This window comes from Lepeophtheirus salmonis, chromosome Z (genome assembly GCF_016086655.4).
Source record: "Lepeophtheirus salmonis chromosome Z, UVic_Lsal_1.4, whole genome shotgun sequence".
In the NCBI taxonomy this organism is placed as follows: Eukaryota; Metazoa; Arthropoda; class Copepoda; order Siphonostomatoida; family Caligidae; genus Lepeophtheirus; species Lepeophtheirus salmonis.
This window is the reverse complement of record NC_092584.1, coordinates 21,476,361-21,499,307: the sequence shown is the minus strand read 5'-3', so window position 1 is coordinate 21,499,307 and position 22,947 is coordinate 21,476,361. Positions and strand designations below refer to the sequence as shown.

At 30.0% G+C, this 22,947-nt stretch overlaps 1 protein-coding gene across 1 annotated transcript; it reads left to right on the top strand.

Annotated features, from left to right (window-relative positions):
- The first annotated feature begins 43 nt into the window (after nucleotides 1-43).
- LOC121130568 (uncharacterized) lies at nucleotides 44-17,841 on the top strand. Its single transcript, XM_040726315.2, has 4 exons — nucleotides 44-138; nucleotides 14,031-14,462; nucleotides 15,713-16,100; nucleotides 16,872-17,841. The coding sequence occupies exons 2-4, from the start codon at nucleotides 14,053-14,055 to the stop codon at nucleotides 17,709-17,711; spliced, it is 1,638 nt and encodes a 545-aa protein (XP_040582249.1). The 5' UTR covers nucleotides 44-138; nucleotides 14,031-14,052; the 3' UTR covers nucleotides 17,712-17,841.
- Nucleotides 17,842-22,947: the final 5,106 nt, after the last annotated feature.

Sequence of the window (22,947 nt, the reverse complement as noted above, 5' to 3'; positions counted from 1 at the left end):
GAAATATATTTAGTTTATATTTTCTATTGGACGGAATCCCTTCCAATTTACTTTGGTCTTTCAATAATCATCGGCAAAATGATCTACTATTCAAGAAGTTAGCAAAGAGAACGACATTTTAGATTATTGAACATAGAGGTAAGGTCTTTGTAATTGAAATGAAAGATATTAAAATCTTTAAAGAGGGAATTTATTTCTTTAATTAAATGACGATTAAATTTTATTTTTTTTGTATATGAACCATTAGAATCCGGAAGATAAAAACATTTTTAACCTGTATAAATAAGTTGAGCTTGTATATATTTGCAATTAAAATCGGATAATATACACTTTTTCAGGAAAACAAATTTGATATTTTGCATAAATGTGGTTTGTCAACGTAAAAACAATATTGGACAAAAATCCAGAAAAAGATCAAATCCATTTTTTGTTTTACTTCATATATAGACAAAACCCAAATATGTCCATGACATATTTGAGTTGATCAAAGGCTTTTTATTCATATATATGTATCAATTACGATATAAAAGAATTTGGGCTATAGTTTAGGTCTTTTATCTGATTTAAGATAGTTCAAATAGCTGTGATACGACTTTTTCAAATAAAGTATATCAACTTATTTTAAATTAAATTTTTGGCAAACCCAATGGGTTAATATGAAGAATTTTTTGTATAGAAATTGAGTCTACTTCGTGAAATAAGACAATTGTAAACTACATTCAATATTTATGAAGAAAAATAATTCTAGCTCGCTTTTGAGTTGACAGCCCATATTTATATGCAAAAGAAACAATTGTATGTTTTCTCCAAAGCCTTTGCTTTCAATTTTACTACACAATTGTACATTTTAAAAATGTCTACTTAGAAAATTCATGAATTTTTATTTTTTATTTATAGTACATAAATGTTCAAAAATAATTATTTGGATTTATGTCTGGCGATAACATAAAATAAAGCTGGGATACTTTTTCTCAATATTGCGACAGTATGATAAAAATATTTGTTAATATGAGTACTATAATTTATATTAATTTAAAAAAGCGATAAAGTCCTTATGAGCCATGATTTTTAAGGTTCACATAACTTGATCAAAATCGGTTATTTGGTAACACTGATCATTAAAGATACTGAGACGCCATGGCGTGAAAGTTATTTTTAAAGAAGTTGCTATGAGTATTCACGTTGCGGGAATAACGAAAAGAAGAAAGGGATACGCTGGTTAAGAAGAAGCCTCACCTACTCAAATTGATTATATTGATGATGTCAAAATTCGATTTAAAGTTCAAATAACCTATTGTCAAATTGACTGAACTTGTATATAATATGTTCATGTACAAATTAAAAAAATATATTTATAATATTAATAACTTGTTCGACAGTTTCTCAGTGGTTTAATATTGTATTTGACTCATTTAAAAATCATCTTTGGTTTTTCATTTAAGTAAATACTTATATAGTATTTTCTCTGTTTCATCAAAAACATCCCAGCTTGCTTTTATGTTATTGCTACGCACATATCCTCCATAATTTCCATACCGTATATATTCCAACTGATATATGCTCAATAATATCACAGTTTGGGCAGATGAGGAGACAAATCTTACATTAAACTCTTTTAGTAAAAACAAGAAAAAACGGATTTCACAGACTCAACAGAAGTTGTACTTTTTTTAGAAACTAACTAAGTAAATACATATATTTATGCAGAAACAGATTTTTTTAAATGCGGTTTAGTTGTTAGAGTTACACTTTTGGTCAAACTGAGGTATTGTAGTTTTTCGGAATTGACTTTAGATATGTAAAAGTCCATCATACTTTTCCGGGGGATCCAAGTTTTCCTTAGACCTTTGGTTGCATTTTCAAAAACTCAATACGACATCTTAAATTTTTGAATTTATTGTTGGCATTATGAAAAGTTTTTTTTTTTTTATTTCCTTAACAGTTATTTTTATAATTCTTTCATTCTTGATGAAAGAAAATATCTTAGCATAAAGTATAACTTCAAAAGTACTCATGAATGATTTCTCTATCCTTCATATTTGTTAAGGAGTTATAGAGTAATTCGAAAAAGGTTTTAGACCAACTAGGATATTTTCTTATTTTAGCAGAAAAAGAAATGTATTTTAGAAATCAAACGAACCCGATTTACTCAAACGACGTGAATTAGTGCTGACAATTACGTTGCGCCCTTTTTAAATACAAATACGATTTAGTTTTTATGCAAAAACTAGTGAGAGATCTCGAAACAGTCAACTTGATCATGGCTTCATCTCTTCTGAACATTTTCCTTGGACACCCTCTTGTCTTTTTGTCCGCATAAATCCATTAGTTTTGGAAAGTTACTGATGGGAGTGTGAACAACTGTTTTGTTACAACATATCTTTACGGTCATTCCGCACTAAGAACAACCTTATTTTAACCTATGGTCATCGAAAAAAGTAGTTTTTTTACCCATTTTTGAAGTATATCAACTACAGCTAATGAGTGAGGTCAACCTTCTCTTCCAAGTATAATTAGACAAAAGGTTGATAACCACATTTGTTCGACCCAAAGAAACATGACGGGTACAATACTTTAATAATATGTGTTTATACACATATTATTATTGAATTAGGGGGAAATATCAAAGGGCCTATTTTTAGTAAATAGATAATAGATAAATAGATTCTTCTTTTCATTATAAGTTTAACACATAATATAATTATTCAATACATAAGGATATAAGGTTTTATAGGATCACATCTGATTTTCTTGTGATGGATCTCCACAACGAAGAATTCCTTGAATAATGTAATGCCTAGTTGATGCCATAAGGGTTTGTCAAGACTGAATTAGAATAACGTAAATAAAAAAGTTAAGATATTATTTTGCTTGTCAAAAAGGAAAAGAAAGTTCATAGAATATAATTACTTTATTCCTTTTGTAACAAACGTCTCCAGAAATATTAACGTCATTTCAGATTTATCTATTATTTATGAGAACAAAAAAAAACAGGATAAGTTCAAGCATAATAATGTAACTCAAAGTATATACTTAGATGGTGTGTCAACATTAAAACAAGCTGGAACAATAATCAAGAAAAAGATAAATTGACAATTGCAATTTGCGACGCCTTCAAGATATTTATTTGAATAATTTATTCATATATATTGATTATAATTTTTCTAAGAGTACAAATTTAATAAAGATATTTTTTTAAATTATTTATTGTATTGACAGGTCACATATACAAGAAATAAAAGTAGGCCTATGAGTGAATTTAATCGAATTATCGTCAAATACAAAGAAAGGACTTGCCAGAGAAAAACTCACCCAAATAGAATATTTTGTAGATTTAGTCGACTTTCAGATGTAGTGGTCAGAACCTAGTTCAAATCAAAACCCCTCACTGGTTCTCTTCTTAAATGACCCTTATACAACTAAACGCTAAAAAGTCCAAATAATTGTTTCCATATGATATACAGGGTAGTGATTATAAATCCAGAATAAGTTTAGATATATTTGGTAACCCCTCACTAGAAAAAATCATGTTTTAGCCTCAGTTACAGAGGTGTCCAAAGGAGTCAATTATTTTGAAAATAAATCATACAATTACATATTTTTGGAAAAAAAACCAAACAGTGTCGTTATCCTGTTAACTTCTCCTTATAAAATATACATACCTGGCAGTCTTTGGCTTAGGTAATATTAAAAATTCATAATCAAATATATATTTTTGTGTTTTATTATAATTACAATACTTTCCTTCTACTTATACAAATGTTCCAAAATCCAAACCCTTTGCCTCAGTAACTGAAGCTAAACACATGTTTTTTTTTTTTCTGGTAAGGGGCACTCATCACTAAAAAAAGGTTGAGAATCCCTGTTCAATGTGACCAACAAGCTTTTTTTTTCAACGATTTAAAAAAAGAAATGTGTTACAGATTGGGTTAATGTAGTCTTAGGTATTGCGTTTTATTCTGATCTTTGATTTTAAACATAAGTCAAGTCTCAAGCTTTCAAAAGACGTACTTGAGTCATGTTCAAGTAGAATCTTTTATTATTTTGAGTTCAGTATTTGAATTTAAAATAACCAAATTTTCATAGTGAAATAGCATCTAAATAAAATATAACTCGAATTATTGCTATTATTTTGCTTCCTATGCTGAAGCGAGCATTTTTTTTTTTAGTTAGTAAACAAATTAAATGAAAGTGAGAAAAATTATAGAAAAATTGACTCGAGTCTGATAAATTTATGTGTCTTTGGTTTTATAAATCAAGTCAAGTATTCAAACCTCGGACTCGAGTCCAGTTTGAGTCCGGAGTCCATGTCCCATACTTATATTAAACGGGTTTCCTTATTTTTACAGTTGTGTGAGAAAAAACTCCTATTTGCAAACAAAATGTTTTATCAAAGCACTATGTAATTATATAAACTTTTATTTAAGTTTTCATTTATTCATTATTTTGCAAATTTTAATATAGTAAAAAAAAATCCTACCCTTTTTTTTTTATAAAGTATAAATTACAAAGTAGAGGGAGTATTCATTTGAGTGGGTGTGTGTGTGTGGGTGCGAAAAAAAGAGCCCTCGAAATGTGTTCAATGTTGCATACATTGCTGTTCCTTTAATTGTTGAGAACAAAAATAATATTTTATTAGTTGCAATTAGTATCCCAATGTTAGAAGTTAAATTTCCGTACCTTCAAACATAATTATGACAATGCAAAAAAAAAAAAAAACACACTACATTTATACAAACATAAGCAAAAAATCCTATTTTAATAATAACTAGTATTATTATTTACCCAATAGCTCATTTGTGGTGCCTCAACATAAAAGCAATCTTGAAAAAAAACTCAAAATTTGAGTCAATTATAGGTGTATTATTCAAATTTGGAGGAAAAGTTATATGTATAACTCTTATATGACCCCTGTCAAGTAAAATATATTAATTTATCATTATTTTATTGTGACAATCAATTTTGGGGTTCTAGGATCATTGGCCCAAAACAGTAGTACGATAATTAGATATTGCTCATTTAATGTACAGGGTCGTTCAAGTAAATAAGGGCAATCTTGAACTAAATTATGAACAATTAAGAAAGCATTTAACTCTGTTATTTCTATTTCAAAGTGACAAGTTGAGCCTGAGATTTAAATCAGTTGCACAATTTTTGTTTTAAAAGAATTTACGATGAAGGAGACCCGGAGAAACGCCTTCATCAAACTTGCTAGCGTGCTACATACCACAGGCTACATCAAGAAGATATCCAGCACTGTCTACGACGTCTGAAACGGCTGGAAGAAGGAGGGGTCATATACGGAAGAAAATTGCTGAAGGATTTGAATTCCCATGCTAACCGAATCATCTTTTATTTGGATGAGAAACAATCAACTGTCGACTGTTCCAAATACATCTAGAACGACAAATGGTTGGCCACAGAGAGAGCTAACTTCTTGAAAAGCAAGTTTACAAACAGCATCATTACCCTTGGGGTTACTGGGAGCAACGGCAGTGTCATGCTCATCAATTTCCTTAGCCAAATAAGAGGCTGGGTGCCGATAGGTACCGTAGACTCCTTTCCCCTCAAGGGGTACCATGGATGAAAGCTGAGGCCAATAGTGTTAAAATACTGTTACAAGAAAACTCAAACCCTTTCACAAGGGCTGCAATACCCAAAACTGGTTTTAAGAAGAGAAAGTGTTATTTTGATCCATCTCCTACCGACGGACCCTCTAACTCCGTCTATATGATTACTTCTCTTAGGGGGAGTAAGAGAGGAATATCTCTGCCAATTCACACAACAGAATCAACACCTTGAATGCATCTATCATCAAGTAGCAGAACAAAGGTTCCATCGTGGACGTGGCCAAGGTCTGCAAATACTTTAGACCTCGTACTGAGTGAATGATTAGCGAAAATTGCCAACACATTCACTGATTTTTTTTTCTTTTGTATAATTAAAACATGTAAATAAAATTTCAAACATCAACTTGCTTCTCCAAGATTCAGTTGAAGGTAGTTTGGATTTACCAGAATTACCCCGTATATGTATATCATTTAGGTAAACTAATTACTGTTATTTTGCAGAAAAATACTTCTGCATTAATTAATGATAATTGTATAAACAATCTTTGAGCCCCTCCCTGAATCTTCAAGTGGTTTGCCTCACCACTTCTTCTGATACATCCTGGATCATAACAAAGTGGAACTAACTGTTCTTCCCTGATATTGTGTTTGTTCCTCAATCCAATAGTCTTTTCTATTATAAATGATCCATCATATCAAATTTGAATCGCTGTTGTGTTTATTATTAAATTTATTTAAAGTACGAAAAAGGAAAAGATTCGAACCACATTCGAACCTGCTGCTACGCTGTGAATATATAATGATCATTAATAAATATAATTGATAAAAAATATTATGAGCAAAATAATCACACAAATCAATTTACCAATTTCGACAAAATCTATTTATCAAACTATATTTTTTAAATTGAACGAAATTATGCAATTGCATTTATCCATACGTACGTTCGGCAAATTGTCCTTTGGATATATTCTTTTCGATCCATAGACTTTTCACGCAATTTGGAATACTTTAAGTGCCCTTTACGACACAGCCAAATGGTTAATAATAACAGTTTGTTGTAAGAAATTGACGATATTTAGCAGGAGAATACAATTGTCATCCGCACTCAATATATAAAATAATCATTCTAGGTAGTTTTTTTGCTGACGGGCAATGTTTTCTTCAATAAAATGAATAAAGTTGACCAAAAAAAAGTGATCATAAAAATAATCCAATTATTATTAGCTCAGGTATGGTAGGTCACAATCATGCAAGTTGAAAATGCAGTGAACCATTTCATCAACTCATTAATAGTAAAAAGTATAAGTTTTGAAAATAAAAAATTGGTGCATGGTGTAAGAAGTATTTATTTTATTTTTTTAAATGAAAGTTAGTTAATAAACATGTTTTGAAAAGTTAGTTTATTTTGTTCAATTAGTGTTGTTTTTTTATATTATATATTATGAGTTGAAATATATACATATAGTGTATAAATATAGATTAGGGCTGCAAGGAAATTGTCCTTCAGGGAGATCCCAGGAAATTTGTAAATGAGATGGTTTAGGGATATCTTTTTCTGCTAGAAAAGTATATCCTAATAACTTTTTTAGTACTTGGTTCATCTTATATAAAAACATATTATTGGTTATTCTTTATATGTATAGAGGTCGCATCGGAGAACGTAAAGAGGTCGCTCCAAACGTGAACCCCCAGATGAAAATGAGTAATAAGGAGCGCGTTGCATGTAGCGTGCATGCACGCATGCATGTAACTATGCATCGCATAGTTACATGTAGCACATAACTATTCAATAATTATATATAAATACACAGCGATAAACTAAGTCTTATGAAATAATAGCGTAGGTATGTTGCAAAAGAGGGAGAGCTCATATCTTTTTTCTCCCACATGTCTTAATTTGCTCGAACAACTGATCGATAAGAAGTTCCGTGACGCGTAAAACACCGTAAATATATTCATCGTTTCTAACATAAATTTGATTACTTTGTCTTAAAAAAGTTACAAATAATTATCCTAATAATGTTTTAGGGGTTAAACTATATTGGCATTGCAAAAATTAAAGAAAAAATTGTAATACAAATCTTCATGTAATAACTTAAAATTACCTCCGAACTGGTTTCGGCGTTTTGGGCCAAAATCGACCCTTTTGAATTATAGAACTTTTTTTTTTTTAAGATAAAGAAGCTTGAACGTTTTTCCTATTCATTATTGAAAAAAATATATAAATTGATCGACAAGAATCAGTTTAAATGAGATGAAGCAGTTTGTAGTCCCTAATAAATAGAAGATGTAATGAACTGCAGATTTGCGTAGTAGTTAGGGGAAAAAAATCACCCCTCAGTTGACAAAAAATATTCAACATACCTAAGAAAGCTCGAATATTTTAGTTAAAAAATAAAAAAGTTGATTCACAGAATCAGTTTGATGAAATGAAGAGATTTGTAGTCGCTAATAAATTATAGGAATGATTTGCTATCTTCAAATTGGCTTCAACGTTTGGAGCCAAATATAACCTTTTAATTAAAAGAGATTTTTTTTAATCCAAGGGACGTGGAACCTTTTTATATTTATGGGTGAAAAAAATATGAAAATGGATAGACGGAATCAGTTCTTATGAGATGAAGAAGTTTGTAGAGGGTAATAAATTATTAGAGATTTGTCATGTTTATGTTATATTCATTCTTTTCTGGTATTGAGCTTCGTATGACAAAAAACATACATTTCAGATCTAGTAAAGTGTAAGTTCCGTGATTAAAACTACGACAGTACTAAATGAAGAAATATATAATTTGAGTATAATAATAACAAATAAACTCCGTGCGTCATATTTAATACGCCAGTCTTAAGAATATGATTATTATTACGTGCGATTCAAGGAGAAAATGGATTTTTTTTTTACCACGAATCTTCGGATTTCTCAGTAAATAGCCAATGAATTTTAATAATTGAGGTATTTACGGGAAGAAACACTCCATACACAACGTAAAATCCCATTTTCAAATTCATATTTTGACTTTTTTTAATACTTTAAGTTAGTGACACTTACAATTGTCGTTTACAAGCTCCTTATAAAATTTCTCGTCGACCATGGTAAGGATTAAGGAGTTTTTGGTCTTCCTTCGGAAGGAAGAATCTGTGAAATCATCTTCCTCTTGTTCGAGTTGGATTAGAAACGGCCGTGCTTCCATACAAAAACCTCTGGCTTCCAAATAAAATTTGAGTATATCTATTAGATTTATCATTTTGTTCAACAGTGGCACATGTATACAGAAAAGCCTTGAACTTTTCGCTATCCGAAGGAAGTAATATAACAAGAATACCACCTTTAATGGTAAAATATTTATCTTTGAAAGGATTTTCTATCATAAGGGCCATGCGTGAGCTGTTAAATCGTCCAATGACAAGGATATTGCAGATTGACTAATTCCTTTGACCCAAAACTGGAATTCATGCTGGACAACCCATAACGAAGGTAGTTGGAAATCAAATGTGGGAAGTTTAACGATTCCTGTTCCTTTATTGTTTATTGCCATCCTCGATATTTTAACGTTCGGGTCCCTAATTAAGGATATCTTTTTCTCCTCAATAGGTATCTTCTAATAACATTTTCTTATATATACAGATATGATGTGTTATTTTTCATCTGTAGAGGGAAAGCACCTGGTACATCAAGAGATTGCATGAATAGTATATAATAAATACTGTAAAATTGACTACATTTACTTTATAAATCATTCCTATCCGTTTACTTTCCATCATCTCCAGTGCCGACTGCCAAAATGTCTACAATATTTAAAAAGAGTCTACCAAACAGAACTTGCAATGTACTTTGCGGTAGATTTTGTATGACATGCTAAACCTACTATATATATCTAGAAAGAGAAATAAACTCTTTCAAATGGAACAAATTTTAATTTGCAGAGGCACAGTAATTTTGTAATTGGCATCTCTGTAATTACTAAGGATTACCATATGCAGGTTGTACGTACATATTTACAGTATTTTATTCTATATATGTTTATTTTATTTTTTTTGCATACAGTGTACACTGTTTACTAATTATATAAATAAAAAAAATGGTAATAAGGAATAATGTATTTTTATGCTATTTTATTTCTTATGTATACCATGCAATGTGCATACATTATCCCAGTTTTATAATCTTTTTATTACGAGGGTTCTCTCAAGGGGTGCATTTTTGGACTTTATGGAATGAACCACAGGGGTTCTAGGAGAGGAGTAAAGAGTTAGTCTTGAAATATATATGAGGTGGGCACATGGAATCAAGACTTGTCAATCGAATTGAACTCGAATCAATATTTTGAAGACTTGATCTTACAATCAATAAATTTTGAAACAAAGACTCATTACTCTACTTGAAAGCTAATAGAATATATTCAACTCAAAAAAGGCCTACATATTTTATTACGGAATGCAACAGCATTTTTGCCCGCAGGATGAAACCCACATTTATTATTGTATATAAGCCGTAGTACACGAATATGACAATTAAAGCCTTCAATTGATGAAGGGTTGGCATATAAAAGGCTTTTTCAAATTCTAGTTTTGAGGGTATAACTTAGATTCAGTGCCATATTTCGACATGAAAGATTTTTTATTTTTTGTATGTTGCGTCTAAAAATGTTTTTTTAATTATTTTATATAACTTGATAATACTTTTATCAAACTATCTTCTTTTTTTTTTTTATTAAATAAAAAAATTATTAATATATATGAAAATTAAAGTGAATAACAAATTGATAAAAGCATTCCAGTATTACAAAAATAAATCATTTATTGCGTCATCTTGATTATATTTGATAAAAAATGTGTATAACCACCAAAAAATCGAGTAAAATGAAGAACCTTACTTTGATGCTAATATCTTTTTTATTTTTTCTTCTTATACTTTATACCATAGCTGCACTTAGAGAATATACCTTATATTTTAATTAAAAAAAATATGCCTGTAAAAAAGGTCGATTTTGAATGAGTTATGGTCAATTAAGTTGATAAAATTTATAAAAAAAATAAATATAATAAGTTAGTTAGGTTGCGTGAATATATGTAAAAATAATATTCCGACGAAAAAAAATAATTATATAAGAGTCCATATAATTACATAATTTATATGTAAGGGGATTCAAACAAGTAGCATTTTTATATTAAGCATCTATTAACTTGTTCTGATTCCTTTACATATAAATTATCTAATCATATAGATTCATAAGTAATTAAATTTTTTCGTCGTCAAAATATGCACTGAATCTTAGTTATACCCTAAAAACTTGATTTTTTGGAAAAGGCTTTAAAGGGCAACCCTTCATGTATTGAAAGTTTTAAAGTTCATATTTGCGTTCTACGGTTTAAATGACAATAATGAATGTGGGGTTCAGTCTGTAGGCGTTCCAAGACGTTCATTTTGTTGCATAGTGTTATGATTATGGACTTGAAATAAACTCAAAATTAATCATTTGAGGACACGATGAAAATATTCAAGAACTTGTGAAGAAAGACTTGAGACTCGACTTGGACATGCGGTAAAAGGGTGCCCCTTTACCGCTGATTAATAGTGTGGACAGAAAGGGACTAACTATAACTAGTAATACATCGGGCATTTTATTTGGTCCAGTTTCGTTCATTTTTAGGACCAGTCCCTTTGATCTTTGGCACTTTGATAATTTATAAATAGAGAAAATTGGTATTAAAAAAAAGTTTTCTATGCAGAATAATATATCTTTCACATCTATTCCTGGATCCATTTTATGTTCCCCCTCAAAAAACAATAAAACAACACAACAAATTCTTAACATTGTCTTGAGCTGGTAGGATATTGATTGTTTTTACCTCGATACGTATAAAAAACTTTTACGTCCCAAAAAATTTGTTTTTGTGGCCTATATTGAGTGACATTTGATATACTATCAATAATTTGACATTGTTTACAGTTTGGGTCCTAGTATTGAAACTCGAAATTTTTGTTCGGTTCAGCATAAGTGATTTTTTCTACACCAATTTTTCCGTCCAGACCGCGGTCTAAGACCGTGAATTTATGGACCATTTTTTTTATCTCACTTTATGGGGCAATTTTCTAATCTACACGATATGTTCTAGAACAAATACTGTATACATATCAGAGACGACCGGATTAAAGATCCTTCAAGCACTGTCTGTTTAAACTACTTATGCCGTCACTGTTCATGAAAATACATATGATCTTATATTTACGAATATTGAATATTTTATTTTTATTTTTTTGAAAATTTTAAAATACGACGCTTCTTCTCAAAAAAAAATTGTGAAAAAATTTCAAAAATATATATTTATTCACGAAAATTTTAAAAATTCACAACTATTCAAAAATAAATATTTTTTTTGGAAAAAAATTTCAAAATTCTAGAGCTATTCACATAAACTTAATTTTTTTGTTAAAAATTTCAAATATACACATTTTTGTAAGGAAATTTTTCAAAAAATCCATAGTTTTTCAAGAAATTAATTTTTTTCGAAAAAAAAAATCTAAAATCCCCAACTGTTGACAAAAATTTGATTTATTGGATAAAGATTTCCAAAAATCCACAGTTGTTCACAAAAAATTTTAGAAATATAAAATTTTTTAGAGAAAAATTTAGAAACATTACATTTTTAGATGAAATTTTTTTATCGATTTTTGAAGAAATTAATATTTTTTGATAAATTTTTGAGAAATGAAATAAAGGATTTCATTTTTTAAATTAACTGAAACTTCACATTTTTAAACTATCTAGTAATAAGCAAAAATTTCTTAATTGGGGGAGGCTGACTATCATCCTTCGAGCAAACCTCTTGAGGACGACCCGGATTACTCTTACATTAGTTTTACCTCACAAAAACAGTTTTTACTCAAAATCTCGAAGGAAAGATGAGAAAAATTATTGATTTTTCACAGGACTTGATAATATAATAAACAGATATATAAACTTTTTATAACTATGTACATATGTAGTTTTATTAATGTTCCACAAAAAGGGACTGTTGCAACTGTCGTATAGTGCAATTTTTTAGCAAAATAACATGAACAAATTATATTTTTACATATGTTAGATAATAATTTAAGTTTACATATTTAGTCGAACTTTTGGGCATACAGAATAAAAAGACTTCATTAATTTTTTTTTTTTTTTATAATAGACCATCCAATCCCGAAAAAAAATGTTTTTAAACAGATGAAAACACAACAAAACTTCAATGCCTCAAAACGAGGTCTTTATTACTTTTACAATGTATTTTCTTTGAATGAAATCGTTTCCTATTAAATACGAGGTGTGTTCAAAAAGTAAGGTGGATTTTCAAATTTTGCAGGCAATATACATATTACTGTATTTCGTGTGCGGATTTTTTATATTTTTTTATGTTGGTACACTTGCAACAAACATATATTTAATATTTTAACTAAATATATACACACTTTTGTAATTTCCATTAAATTTTAAAACAAATAAGTGAATTATTTTTGTGTGAATTCTTGTATTACTCAAAAATCGGCTGAAATTTATAATTTACAGTAAAAATACTCAACAAATTAAAATCCTACAAACTCAAGATCTGATTTGATGTGTGAATAAAAAACGACTAATTACAGATCCGTGATGCAAATATAAAGGTTTGCCCAGATTATTTTAATTTTAAGAGATGTAATCAAATATGCTATTTGAAAGGTCTTTGATTTTCAAAGTAGTTATATTTGATATGAAACTCTAAATATCTAAAATAAAGACGGCGTTTATCATTTTCCCATATGAGTCAATTTCTCTGTTATATGTACAAAAAAGTTGTTCTTGTAATTTTTTTATTTATTATATATTTTATTCTGAGCGATTATTTTGGGCAAAAATAAATCTTGTAAATTATAGTACTCATATCAACAGTTTATCATACTGTCGCAATATTGAGAAAAACTCTCCCGGCGTTCTTTTATATTATCGCCACACATCTGGAACACAGTGAATAAATTTTTTTGTAAAATAAAATAGACTATTTTTGCCTATAAACTGAAAGTAATATTATCAAATTGCTGTAAAAATGAATAAAACTGCCATACGGCTATTATGTAAGAAATAGGTTCATTAAAAGATTTTAATTTCTACGATGATTTTATGATATTAATATTTTTTAGTTAGATATACGATATAGAAAATATATATGTAATTTTATAAACTGTTTGTCAAAATACTTAAATATTTTAGTCCCCTTGAAAATGTATAAAGTATATTTAAAGTGTTAAATGCTTATTTATTTATTTTTCAATCAAGGTCCGTATAGACTTTAATTAAATATTCAATATTACCCTTTTAATAGAGTATTTCAAAAATATTACAAAAATCTGTCGTTGTAAAATGTGACCGTAAATAATAATTTCATTTTTTGTATCCAATTTGCTTAGTATTCAAACATTACCTAAATATATCTTTTCCATAGAAATACTGTTAGGACATCCAAAATGGTGATGAAAGAGCCAAGACCCGGAGGAAAGAAGATTTCCAAAAGTAAAACCAGACTGATAGTACCAAGGGTTCAGATTCCAAAGGACAAGGCTGTAGGTGACACAGCTCGCTATATAACCAATTTACTCTCACCCCAAACTACTGGTCAAATCCTTCGAGGTAAAAGCCCGGATCTCTCCAATGATCCCATTTCTTTTCGTCGTACTCCAAGTCCAAATATACCTCCAAAGTCTAAGCGATGGATTGAAAGAATTGCTGCAGAAATTTTTTCTACCAGAGTTGCTGTTACACCTGAACCAAGAGAATATGATCAGTCAAGGGTTCCTACAGATCCAAGAAAAGGGAAATTTTTTCATCGGAATAAAGGGTCTTCAACCCGACGTCTTTGCAGGGTTATCCATAAGAGGTGATGATGGGGTCTGCGTATTAATTCATTAGTGTGCTATGTACTTTTTTCTTTTCTTTTTTTGCGAGTAGAACTACTGGGATTTAGAAACCTAAAACCCACTTCCCAAATTTTTATCTAAAAAAAAAAAGCAACTAAAATAAAAATATTACGTCATAGATACGCTATACATACAACTCCAACTATATTAAAAAATTACATCCGTAGACAGGTAACTGATCAAAAAGACCTTCAAAGTTACAAAAAACAAAAAATAATTTGTTATAAAATACTACTAAATACTCAAAAAAAGACGAACATAAAGTTTTACAATATTTACTAATCTATTAGTTTCAATTTTCCCCCATAATATCATCGCATATAAAACATACTGAGGTTTTTTTGTAAAAAAAAAAAATTGTATTGCTCATGTCATGAAGAGATGTTAAAAATCATCTTTATGGAGTTTATATCCACAGATTTTCCATAATAAAATTTTAATTTTCATAAAAGTATAATTTAATATCGTGCAATCACAGGGAAAAATAGTCTGTCTCCACTCAACTAAATATCGATAGAGACTAGGCAAAGGGATTTAAAATGTCATAAAAAACAATACTTTCTAATAAAAATGTTCAAATAGTTTTTTTTAAAGGTACACACACGTTGGAGGGGGAAAAAGTGAGACATTGGTCGGAAAATTGGGGAAAAAGTATTAAAAATACGTTTTTCTTGGGAATTTATCTTAGTTGTAAAACCCAGATATTTCTGGAGGGAAAAAATAGTTCCTACCCTAATTAAAAAATTTAATAAACTTTTGGCTCTACGTACCACATGTACTGAAAAATTTCTATCCTAAAAAAGAAAACCCTTTAATTTCGTTCTAAAATAAGATATTAAATTAATAGTATTACTATTTTATATTCACTCTTTGAAGTAGAGTCCCCCACAACACTTTTCAATCCATTAATTAGCTGAAACAGGTGTTGTTGTTGTTTTTTATCAAGAAGCAGTGTAAAATTAAGATTATTTTGATCCATTGTTTTGGAAATGACAAACGTAGCAGCGTCACACTTAACAGAATAACTCACAAACTAAAGAGTAAATTGTCATTAAATTTTGACTGCTGTCTTTTGAAGGTTGATACTCACTGAAATTGAGTTGAAATAAAAAAAAGTTTATCTATGCGTGAAGCCGAGAATTTTCTGCCCATGAGTTATTTGAATCTCCAATCTTCTAAGGGATAACTAAATAATTGATTATTATTTCAGACTGGTTAAGGACATCGCCTTGCGTCATAAAATACAGCTGATAACAGCAAAAGTGGACACAGGTAGAGGAAGGAAGAAAACCTCAAAAAAGGATTTAGATTCATGGAAGATAGGAAGAGGACGTAGACTGAATGAGGAAGCCAGACGACGGAGACGTAGAAAGGTGATCTCAACCAAGCGAAAAAAATATGCATCCAATCGTAAGTGCCCAACTTGTGGGGACTATCATTATAAGAAGCAAAAGTGTTCAGAGCAATTTAGAGATGCCAAAATTGATCTCATGGTTAGACAAATCTATTATAAGGCTGATTCCATTACTAACAACATGCGAAGTGTTTGGAACAAACTGGAAGACTTGGAGTCCACCTATCAATCCATGCTCTTAAAAGTAAATACAATTAGTCAATTTGTATATTTATATTTGTTCATTATGTTATTGAAACTCGGGAAAGTTTATTTTAAAACCTTGAAAAAAAAAAAACTTTTTGAAACAATTAAGAAGTGATTAGGAACAAAAAAAATCTTTTTTAAAGTCATTTTCTTATTTTGATATATAATTTAAAAAACTTGCAGCTTGATTACAAGATTGGGAAGAAAAATGTGGAGATGTCGTTGGCGAGGTAGTTCATTGATTTGGGGGCTTAACTTTTTATTCTACTCCAAGGAAGAGAGGAACTCTGTATCCCTCTTTAAATTGTACCCTCCACATCTTGCTTCCCTAAAGAGATTTTATCCATCATTCTGGTCAACCTTGAAAACCATTCTCCTGGAGCATGGTTTTCAAGGATGACTATAATCCTCGCCAACTTAACTTCAATATCTAAGAAGTAAGAGAGTCGCTACCTTTTGGCTTCTTGCCCCTTCATGATAACGAGAAAATGAAATGTTTATGATAGTCTGTTTATGCACGAAGGATGGTTGAACCGGAATATGGAAAATAATACCTAACCCTTCACATGTTAATGATGAAATTAACATTAATTAACAATTTACATTTTGTTACCCAAGCCTGTATTCCAAACAAGTATTTAAACTCATTTGATGTAATTTTAATCAATTGAACATGATAATTATGAGGCAACATAAACTTATACAACTTTCTAATTTTAACCAGGGTCCATAATAATCTAGTAAACATATTTATTAATGTATCTTATAGGTTCATAGACTTCAATCAAACCGTGTTTGTTTGGGAAGTCTAACAGGTCTTAATTATCCTGGAGAAAATCATCCAAATGATTGTCCTTGTACAAAACAAAAAGAAAAGGAACGTTTAGATCGGATCCGGCAAGAAGAGCGAGAAAGGCAGATCCTTGAGGAACAAAAGAAGCAGAAGGAAAAACGGGAACGGGAAAGAAAAAAGAGAGAAGATCTCATTGAGGCACGAAAAAGTCGTTTTTACAAGAGAATGGAGAACCAACAAAAAAGACTCAGTGGTCCCTTACACCCCCCAACTTCTACTCCTGCTGCCCATCCTTCCTCTGTGGCTGATGGAGAAGATCCACCCCCCTTAGTTAAAAGAGAGGATGAAAGAAAATCAAGCATACAATCCACTTCAACCATCAAATCAGTTGCATTTAATTCATTTTCATCATCTTCCGTTACGTCCTCTTTTGATAGTTCAGACGTAACACGTTTGGACGAGGCTTCAAGCCGAAGGCGTCGTAGAAAGTCCACAATCTATGACAGAGTGATTGATCAACCTGGAATGAACTTGCTACTCATGGATGGCTCCATCAAGAGTATTAAAACAGAGTTTTCAGAGGAAGGAGGGAGAGTTGTAGAGTCTCTTGTCATTGAGCCTGTCAGAGAAAAGAAATTGATTCTCAAGGACTATGATGAGGATGAGAAAGATGAAGAGAAGAAAAAGACTGTTCCTAAAAAGACTACCCGTGTTAAGAGAGCTGATAAAAAGGAAAAGCAGTCCACAAAACCCCCATCACCAGCTCCACCTTCCGTTCCTTTTGGAGATTTCCTGGATATGATGGAAGTATTTTAAAAGCTCTATTGATATACTCATACATGTGTTCATTATCGTTGTAGTATTATAAGTAGTATTAGAATATTTATGAGTAAATGATTGCCAGCGAACCAGACATAGTTCATTGTCCAAAGCAGCTCAACCGTCTTTGTGTTCAGAAAATATAATATTAATAGATCATTTTGTATATAGATTTAAATGTGTAATGTACTTAATAAACTGCGTCTTTCGTGAATGTTTTCTAGTTTTCAAAATTACTATACAAATATATTTCACTTATTGTATATAGTAGCCATTCTCTCACAAAGAAAAAGGCGGCAAGAAAAAAATTAGTCAGTAGTAAATTACGTCTGTATTCCAAACTCAAAAAAAAAATTATTTATTCTGTAATACCTTGAGATAAGCACTGGGTTTTGATCAAAAATTTGTATTGACACACGATTTTTTTAGGCACCAGCTAATTTGGAGTTGGTCACGAAATGCGAAAACTACTTCATGATTATTTTGTAGGTATTTATTAAACATATACATATAAATTAACCTTTTTTTCAAAGAGATAAAGAAAAAAGTAGGTTTTAACCACGACGTAAATCCCCTCACATGTTGAAATATTGTTTATTGAAAATGGTGGTGTTACCTCGTTCATGCAAAAATATTCTGCATTTTTTTGTCAACTATTGATGTTTCTCCTGCTTTTCTCCTTATCAGTACTCTGAACGTTGATTGGTGGAAATATAATTAGTTCTCTTTCAGCTGTGAACCATTTCCAATAACTATAAGGCTTGCCTTCTTATAATTCTTTTCCAGGGAATAAGGATAAGTTCAGAACATTGCAACAGTAAATTCGAGTTAAACCAATCACTCTTCATAACTAAAGCTGTGAATTCCTGCGTGTGCGTTTTTGTTTTTTTTTTGTATCTAATTGGTAGTTTGAAAAGTGATTATGCTTTTATCATTGCTATTAGGTATGTTAAGCGATTACCAAAGAAGTATATTAGAAGGGAATCACTATCCCAGAAAATCAGACTTTTTTTATACACAAGAACAATATAACCTGATCTTAGTACAATTTAATCCCCTAAATCCAAATATGCCTTTTATTTTTTCTCTCAGAGCCTCTTGGCCTTCAAAAAAAGGTCATACATTTTTTTATTACTTTTGGCCATTGTTAAGATGTTAAGCTGTTTTAAGCCCTCGGTGTTGAGAATAGCGATACATTATGTTAATATATTTTAAACCCGAATTTAAAAAAATTCTAAAACCATTTTTACAATGTCTACATCTTACTTATAACTCGAGTTATCTTTGTTTAAAGTGGAAAATAGATCCTTTCTATTCAGAGGCTTATAGCTTCAAGACGAATAGATTCAAAAAGTTTAAAAGTATCTTATTGGATAGCTGAAAGTATGGACTTTAATTTTTTTTTAAAAAAAGTTACCTCCCCAAAAACGCTCTATATTGTTGTCAATTTGAGATATGGACATCACAATATTTCAAGGATAAAACTCATTTTTGAATTGATTTCATAAGAAAAGTCCATATATATTAGGACGCCCCAGCTGGAAGAGATAGAAGAAAAGAGAGAGAAAAATAAAATTTAAGGAAGAAATTTAAAAAATGTGAAATATAATCCATCCTGTGAGTGTATAATTCCCAATTGGGTATCCGTGTTCATCAATGGAGAAGAGTGCATGTGTGAGAAAGAATCCCTACTTAACTGTTTCTGGCCAGTAAGATTTGCTCTGGGGAATTTATTAATATTTCATGTATCAGGAGTACCCAGCAATGCTTTGAGTTATTAGTAGGCATTTGAAAAGTTTTCAAAGAGTTAAGATATTGGTTCCTTTCTTCTAAAGTGCTGTCATCAAATTTCCAATAGTTATTTGGCAGCAACTTTCTTGAAAAAGGATAGCATATTTTTGACTTTTTTACAACTCTACAATTGAATTGTTATTGTAGATGGTGCTAGCTATCCATACACTTCAAGTAAAGTAGTGCCACAGCTTGCTTTATTGAGTCAAAAAAGATTTAAAGTATTTTCCATTGAGCTGTTTTCATTATTTTTTTATAAATTAACTCTTGTATGATATAAAGCAGATGATTCTACATATTATGAACTTTAAAAATGTATTATATAGGGTTGGGTTTTTTATGTTAATTTATTTCAATCAAGGGATTTTATTTAAAATCCCAGTCTATTTTTACTCAGCCTTTAAGATGACCAATTCAATATATTTAGTAATTGAAAACTATTCAATAAATAATATTGAATTGTTGGCAACAAGAGAATCTGGGAGAGTAACAAGCTAACAAATGTTTGCTTTTTGAAAAAAAAAATATTTCCCTTATGACTGTCCAGGTTGAGAGGGGATAAGAAACTTAGTCATGGTCCTAGTGTTATATTGAAGAAAATAAAAGAAAATCTAGCTATTGGCTACTATCTAATGTCAAATGGAACAATAACTACTTGGAAATGATAGTTTATAATTTAAAAATATTTATAAATTGTTAATAAACATAAATGAAACTACATTTTCAAATTCATGTATTTATATCATGAGATTTATTATATTTAATTAATTGTCAAAGGCATTTGCAAAAAAAGAATATTTAAATATAATAATAAATATTTTCTTACTTTAAAGTAATTATAAACATTAAATCTTTAAGAAATTACATATTTCCCTTGGCTAATATAGCGAAAAAGATGACTTAAGTCATCATACTCCCTTCTTATGTATCGGACCAATCACCTATCGTTACAAGGTATAAAGTTTCTACTTTCAGTTGGGACTCTTACTTAAAACTCAACGCGTTTCGCTTCTGGTAGACGAGGGCACTTGCAAAGTAATGGAAGAAATAATTCATCATAGTTTGTGGCATCTCAAAAACTGTTTCCTAATCCCGAAAAGAGGAAATGTTCGAACAAAATTATTTGTTAAATAACTCCAGAGTAATGAACGAAATAGACAAATCTGACATAAACGCAGAATGTACTAAAATTTTAACTATCAATTTTTTTAAAGAGCAATTAGGATCATATCCAAATTGATTGAAGGAAATTTCAAGTTTTTTATGCACCTTGAATATTTGAAAATAACGATCATATATCAAGAAAAATATTGGCGTTAAGGATGAATAATGGCTTAGTTTCGAGAGACCCGTCACCAGAAGTTGGTAAAATAATTGTCGAATATTGTTCAAATCTATGAAAGTGAGGCTTGGTAAGTAACCTATTAATTTTTTATTATAAATGGGGGATATGTGGGAATAGATCTTTGACTAAAGACATCCTTTCATCATTGCCAATTGAGAAATTTAGTAAGCTTAAGCTTCCTATTTCTTCAAAAAGAAATTATTGTATATATCAAGCCCTATAAGAACAGGTACAACTTTCCCGGAACATATGGTCTATCTTTCGAATTTTAGAAGATAACGGTTTCAAAACTAGCAGCTATACTAAAAACACTATAAAGTGAAATCTGTACTGTAAAGTTGGCTTTATTCTACGATTCATAAGTGAAGAAATACGGACATTGAAAAAGATATATATATATATACTGGATATTGAGAACTATAGTCTGAAATTTTACTAAATACTTCATAGAAAATTCTAATTCGAGTCCTCAATAACAGACTGATTGTAAATTATCTACGATTCTCCTAAAGGATTTATGAAGAATGAAAGAGCAGAGGATATCCCACGTGTGATCCGAGACGCAATAGATCAAGCAATACATAATAAGGACGATTTTGCTGTTTCATTTAAAGATTATCAAAAAGCGTTTGATTCAGTTTCTTATACGAATATCTTGAGGCTGTAAGATGCGGATGTCTATAAGAGTTGCAACTTGTATAAGCAAATGGACCAAGTTGCATTTTTTTTTATGTTCCTTGAATTTGTCGGATGGAGTTGAACTGATTAAGTAAAGTAAAGATGGAATTATTACAATTAGTGAGAAGATTTATTGGAATTTATGATTTGAGAATTATAGTTTTATAAAATATCGTAATAAAATAATTTTTGACAAAAAATGCTCGAAAACGAAGAAGAAAGAAATTTACCACAAACTCAGCGTGAAGAACCGTGTTCTAAACACATGTGGTCCGTGCAGCAATTTTTACTTTAGGGAATAAGTGTGGTATCATAGAATATAAGAAAACTCGCATTTGGAAAATTTGCCTCCAATAATAATTTTAAAAATTAAGCCAATTTGTAATTTCTTTGAAAGTCTCTTTTTTATGCTTGAATCTACACTATCTGCATGGAAATCCTGAATTAAGACTAGATTTACTCACATTCCAATGATAACAAATCTAAAAATTATCTGTGATATAAATATACATTTCTTAATAACACCTGTAATAACAAACAGTGCAAAGAAATTATTCGGCAGTGGATCGTCCAACACAAAGATCTTGAATTATTAACCATGTCGATTATAAATATCTTTATTTATTTTAGCAATTGTAATTCTTAGAAACTTTAAGCAAAAAGATAACTTTTACTATTTTTTAAAATATTCGAGAGTGGGAAGTTTTGCAAAGAATCGCATTATTTACTTTTTTCTAGTAACAACTGCAACGCAAACCTTTATACATTTAGTTCACAAGAAAAATTCTCCCGAGCGTGTTTTCCATTGATCTACATCGTTCCATTGCAATTTCTGTGCTCTATATACATAGTTTAATTACGACATTGGCCATTAAAATAACTCATAATTAATTAATACTATGACTTTCTTTTGATCTTTTCAAATTAGAGGGTTATTATGTATTGATGAGGAATATAACTGTGGACAGTTGAACATAATGATGTACTGTCAATCCTTTATATAAAATGTTTCACCTTATTTGTAGGTTGCAACTTGTTTAATTTGCTTAAATAAGTTATAGCTCATACAAAGTCGCAAATTGTACACAATATAAATATTATACATATAATGATTAATTGTTTATTATATAATATTTTTGTAAAAGGATATTTAGCTTTGTTAAACTCCATAAATAAAAAAGATGATGACAAAGTGAACGATGTACTCTAGTTTTAGATTACTACAAAACCAAAAAATAAAGTTAAATCTTGAATAGACTATATTTTACAAGTTATAACATATAAAATATAGGTCACTTTGTCCGGTTTTTGTCCAAAAATGAAAGAAAAAGCATTATTTCCTTTACAACTCTTTCTAGCAGTGATAAGAAGATTAATCGGAATCGGATAGGCGGGCGTTGCTTCTGCAATCAGAATCGG